This window comes from Epargyreus clarus, unplaced genomic scaffold (genome assembly GCF_041222505.1).
Source record: "Epargyreus clarus isolate Ecla_fem2 unplaced genomic scaffold, WU_Ecla_fem_2.2 ptg000022l, whole genome shotgun sequence".
In the NCBI taxonomy this organism is placed as follows: domain Eukaryota; kingdom Metazoa; phylum Arthropoda; class Insecta; order Lepidoptera; family Hesperiidae; genus Epargyreus; species Epargyreus clarus.
In genome coordinates, this window is record NW_027332229.1 from 3,065,723 (window position 1) to 3,071,933 (window position 6,211).

General features: G+C 34.9%; 1 protein-coding gene across 1 annotated transcript in view; it reads right to left on the reverse strand.

Moving 5' to 3' along the window:
- Positions 1-3,434: 3,434 nt before the first annotated feature.
- The window catches only part of DCTN1-p150 (dynactin subunit 1), a 47,741-nt gene continuing 44,964 nt past the window's right edge, over positions 3,435-6,211 (reverse strand). Inside the window, exons 30-32 of the mRNA XM_073085205.1 lie at positions 5,251-5,361; positions 4,678-4,781; positions 3,435-4,327 (exon numbers count right to left, since the gene is read on the reverse strand). Of these exons, the coding sequence (XP_072941306.1) occupies positions 4,243-4,327; positions 4,678-4,781; positions 5,251-5,361 (300 nt within the window). The 3' untranslated portion in view covers positions 3,435-4,242. The remainder of the gene's footprint in view (positions 4,328-4,677; positions 4,782-5,250; positions 5,362-6,211) is intronic.

Consider the following 6,211-nt stretch of genomic DNA (forward strand, 5'->3'; position numbering starts at 1 on the left):
TTTAAGCGAAAAAACCAGAAATTTTACATCAAATAAATTCAAAAAGTTCCCTAAATCTAAAATTTTATATTTAATTAATTGAATAATTTATATATTACACGAATGCACCTTCATTTTGACTATAATATGAATACTTGTCTTAGCGTATTATAATTATTATTTTATTAATAGATTACTATTATTATCATCAGATGTAATCTAATTTTTACCCGACTGCCGAGGGGTTCCAATTTCTTTCGAGTGTATGTATGTAAAATTTGTATGTATCCAATATGTTTATTTTCTATAATATAGGAGTAGTAGTCGAGCAGCCCATCTGATGGTACATGGCTACTGCCGCCCATGTACATCTGTAATCAACCACAGATAGGATTAGATATTCTTACCTGAGGTCGGTCACAGATGCGCCGCTACTCCTAAGGAATTAGCTGGAACGCCTCGGATAAGTATGTCTCTTACGACACCCTTCAAATCAGAACACAGCAGCTTAACACTGCTGTTATAACAGATATAGGTGTGGCGGTGGTGCCGCCGGAGACGAACCACAAGGGTTTCTACCACCTTCAAATGTATGTATGTATGTCTCATTGTCTGTCACGCTGCAGCCCAAACGGCTTGACGGATTTTAACATATGAGGAATTGTTGGATTCGTCTATAGTCCGATTCAAAATTAGGTGTCCAAAACATAAACGAAGGTGTTGTCCTATCAAGAAAATTTGTTTTAAATGGTAGTTTCTTATTTTTGACAATATTAAAGTAATACAATGATAATAAAATAATAATCTAAATAAATCAAGATCAATTCACATTTTCCAATATTTATATTACCTCAATTTCGTTATATACAGTAATAATAATAAAAAAAAATATGGTAGAAAATTAAAATGTGATAATGACATTTCTTATTACATTTTGAACACGTAATTATAAAACAGACTATAAATTGTAAGAATAACATAGGCTATATTTTTATGCCGTCGGGTTTTTTTTATAATAATTACTAGTTAATAATATTTTCTTACAGAAGTACAAAAACGAACACGCAGTCCACCTGATGGTAAGTGGCTACTGCCGTAAACATCTAAAATCAACCTCAGATAAAATAGATTCCTATCTGAGATCGGCGATAGTTTGCTACTCCTAGAACTAAATTAGGAAGCCATACATTAAGTAAATAATTAATTAAAAATATATTCCTATAAAATGAACGTTTAAGCAAATATTTTTTAACAATCCACATATCAGAAAAATCATAAGAGATTTTTCATAATTTTATGAAATAAAAAAAAATGAGACATTTTTTTTTACAATACGAACATTATTATTTTTTACGACAAAAATAAATTTGAGAGACAAATTCTAAAACTACTAAATAACATATTATTTTAATTATAGTTATAAGTATAATTTAAAATACTAAGCAGGAATATAACTTAAAATGGACATTTCCGAAACATTTTCAACACCAAATAATCTATACTAATATTATAAAGAGGAAAACTTTGTTTGTTTGATTGTAATGAATAGGCTCAAAAACTACTGGACCGATTTTGAAAATCGCATTAATTCGCAAATCAGCCAACTCCACTTTTTGTCAAAATGTTTTTTTTTATTTATTTGATCATAGATTAGTAAAGATACTTCGCCGCCTTGGAATTGAATGAAGCCACAAACGGCTTATTAGTAAGTTCTTTTTTTAAATTCGTGACAAATAAAAACATTTTTAGAGAAAATTTACGAATAAATAACTAATACTGCGTAATTTACATAATAAATAAATAATTATTTCAAATATTTTAGGGACATTATTAGCACAGAGACGTGGCAAAACTTTTTTACGCAACTATTTCAATTCTCAAAACCGCGTACATTTTCTTGTCAGGAGTGAGTAATCTTTACTAATCTATGATTATAAATTATAAATTAAATTTTATTAATACATAAATAATTATATAGGTAGCCTATTGTTAGGGAATATTACGATTTTTTCTTTTTGCTTTTTTATATTTTTCATGTCGCTTCAATATTAAAGATTTATTGTGCTTTAAATGTCAAAGGACCTCTATAATCTTTATTTGCATATTTAGTAGCTATAAATAGATAGATTGATTTTTAATAAGGTCACTACGCTATCTACGCATATTATATTACTAAGACATTCAGATTCGATTTTTTAAAGATATTCAAAAAGATTAGCGATCCTTTGATATTTAAAATTAAAAAACCCGAACAGTATTTAAAATTACGCATAATCAAATTTAAAAAAAAAAGCTGTTTTCATTTTTTAAAATAGTAAATAAATAAATAGATCCTAAGCTTAAGATAATTAATTAGAAACATTAATTAATCTCACTCAACTGTACTAAGCTGCTCAGTAACATACATCATCAACCCATTACTGTCCCACTGCTGGGCATAGATCTCTTTAAGAATAGAATATACTTCATTCTCTAAAATAAGGTTAAATTTTGATATTAAAAAGGTTTAAAATGTCCTCTTATGTTTTGCCTGTAAGTCGTGATTACAATTAAATATAATTACGATAGATTCTATACGAAAAAGTAAATCATATAATATAAAATGTAAATATATAATAATCATAATTAATAATAACCAAATACAGTATTAATCTTATATATAAAATTCTCGTGTCACAATATTAGTTACCGTACTCCTCCGAAACGGCTTGACCGATTTCACCAAATTTTATATGCATATTCAGTAGGTCTGAGAATCGGCCACTATCTATTTTTCATACCCCTAAGTGATAAGATTGTTCACCCTTAACATTTTTTTATTTATATAGTAACACAACGTTTGCCGGGACAGTATAATATCTAAATATATATAACTCAAAGGTGACTGACTGACATAGTGATCTATCAACGCACAGCCCAAACCACTGGACGGATCGGGCTGAAATTTGGCATGCAGGTAGATGTTATGACGTAAGCATCCGCTAAGAAAGGATTTTGATCAATTCTACCCCCAAGGGGATAAAATACGGGACGAAAATATTACTTCGTAACGCGAGCGTAGCCGCGGGCAAAAGCTCCTGTAAATATATAATAATCATAATTAATAATAACCAAATATAAATATACATATAATTTAAATAAATTGCTACTATTAGGCACACGTTAAAAAATGAACCACTAATTTTTACCAAGGAATTTTCTGAAATAACTACCTTCTATCCGCAGTTCCGCTCGAGACAAAGCTCCCTGAACATAATTCTTTTTACCTATCCCTCGGGAACAGTCCGTTTTTGGTATAAATGGTACCCTATACCCTTTTCTGTACCCCTGACAACGTTTGTACATTTTTTTTATTTTTTTAATAATCGCTAATTAAATATTTCTATCAGATTTCTTTTGTATAATACAGGAATAGCAGACGAGCATGCAGTCCACCTGATGGTAAGTGGCCTCTGCCGCCCATGGACATCTGTGATCTACCCCAGATAGGATTAGATATACCTACCTGAGGTCGGCCACAGATGCGCCGCTACTCCTGAGGACTAAGCTGGAACGCCTCGGAAAAGTATTTTAATATTTGATATTAGTTACAGAGGAACAGTAATGGGTTCTCATTATATCTATGTGTGTGTGGTTATGTGTATTTACACAAAATCTCTGTGTGTCACATAGAGATCTGTGCATGTATTTATTATAATGAAAATGGTTATTACATATGAATATAATAAAAATAAGCAGAAAGTTAATTTTAAGACAGAATTCTGATTAAATTAAATCCATGTATCGTCCGTTGTCAATAACCAATCTATCCATTCTTTACCTACCAAAGATTGAATTTTGGCAATGTATAATAAAGAAATTGTCAAATGACGATATTTGGTAGTCAAAACCTTAGACAGATCTGTTATTAATATCGTTAATCGAATCCTCTAAATTCATTTTTGAATTGAAATTAATTCTATCCAATCCAATCCTTCAAATCAACTTTTGGATTGAAATTTAATAAATCCCTTATTAAATTGAAATTTATTTCATCCAATCCAAATATATAAATTACTTTTTGCATTGAATTTAATTCAATCCAATTCAGTCCTTCAATCCATTATTGAATTAAAATTAAATCCATCCTCGGCTTAAATGTAATTTGAATCCAACTATTAGAAAATAAATTAAATTCAATAAAAAATGGAATTCAAAGGATTCATTACGTTTACTTGTCTTTTACATTTTTCAAATTCATCGAATCCAAAATCTCCATATAATTTAAGCAGCGCAAACAGTGCCATCTAGTGGCTTCAAATCCAACTTGATATCATCAGATTGCAGTTCGGAGACCAATTCACGTAACCTGAAAAACATAAAAAGAACACTTTTGTCAAAAGTGTAAGTAAATAATAAATATATTTTTTTATAATATAGGAGTAGCAGACGAGCATGCAGTCCACCTGATGATAAGTGGCTACTGCCGCCCATGGATATCTGTAATCAACAACAGATAGGATTAGATATTCCTACCTGAGGTCGGCCACAGATGCGCCGCTACCCCTGAGGACTAAGCTGCAACGCCTCGGAAAAGTATGTCTCCCTTACCATACCCTTCAAACCAGAACACAGCAGCGCCTAACACTGCTGTTATGAGGCAGAAATAGTGAGGCCGCGGTGCCGCCGGAGTCTATAGACAATGTTAGTTGAACTCACTTGGCCAGTTGTGAAGGAGTGACGTAGATGGTGTCCTCTGTTTTGGTGCCTTCGGGCGCCGGGTACGTGATAGTGCCGATGTCCACGTGTTTCGCTGTCAACGCCTGTTAACATTATATATATAATATAATAATGGTTTTCAGAAAACGGAAAACGAATCTTCGGTTTTCGTTCGGTTAAAACTGAAACCGAAACATTTTTAGAGTTATAATAAATTCTACTATGGGCATGATGACAAATTTTGAAATCCCCTTCTATAATGTACGTATAGTCCGCGCCAAACCGCTAGTCCGCTCTGAAGTTGTTGCGAATAGGTGTAGTCATAGGGAGAAAGTGAGAGAGAGTGAGTTAGAGGGACGGAGGGAGAAAGTGAGAGAGAAGGAGGCAGTAAGTCAAAGGGAGGGAGAGAGGGGGGAGTAAGAGAGAGGAAGTGAGAGAGAGGAAGAGGGAGTGTAAAAGGGCCTGTTTGTTTTTGCGTGTGTGTGTGTGTGCGTGTGTGTGTGTGTGTGTGTGTGTGTGTGTGTGTGTGTGTGTGAGAGAGAGAGAAAGAGAGAAAAAAAGTTCCAAACTCACAGCGGCCAACTCCGGTGCGGGGAACTCCGCGAAGTCAGCTTCAACGCAACGCCATGGTCGGTGAAGTAGTAACAGCCTCTTAGCTTCCGCTTGCAACTCCATTAGGCGCTCCTAGAAACAAAATAAACGTTCACACTCATATTAAACTCTTTGGGAACCACTGATCTTTAGAACATCGATACTTCGATCGATCTCCGTTACTGAAAGCTGGCTACCGTAGCGTTAGCGTAACACGAAATTAAAATTATTTTGTTGCAACATCGATGGGAACGTGCAATCCATATGATGGAAGGTGCCATGGTGGCAATGGTGAAAGGCCACTTCCTCCCATGGACCTTTGTGTTACGAGCCGCCATTTTGCCTCGCTTGCTCTCTGAGACTTTCGCCGTGTCTTAGGCTCGTTAACTTTCAGTATCACTCTAGTACTTTGATACTTTTGAGAGACTCTGATCTCCGTTACTTAAAGCTACCGTTTTACTACGTGCTGCTTCAGCCTGTGGTTTAGCGTCAACAAACCTTGTGGACCTTAGGAACTGACATACTTGCATAATGTTCTTTGTGGTTCATTAACCGTTTGAGAACCGCTGACCCACGTCACCTTAAACCACCACTTCACCCTGGGTCTCTCATCGCTGAACTTTGAGCAACACCGATCTCTAGTACAAAGTGCCGAGACACTTTGAGAACCACTGACTCACGTTACCTCAAACCACCACGTCATCTGGCGCTACTTCACGCTGGGCCTCTTATAGCTAAACTTCGAGCACCACCGACCCCTAGTACAAAGTGTCTCGACACTTTGAGAACCACTGACTCAAGTTACCTCCAAACACCACATCATCGCGCTACTTCGCCTTGAATCTCCCATCGTTACCTAGGTCCGCTAAACTTTGAGAACCACTGACTCACGTGACCTCCAACCACAGCTCCGTCTCGCGCTACTCCGGATCTCCCATCGTTA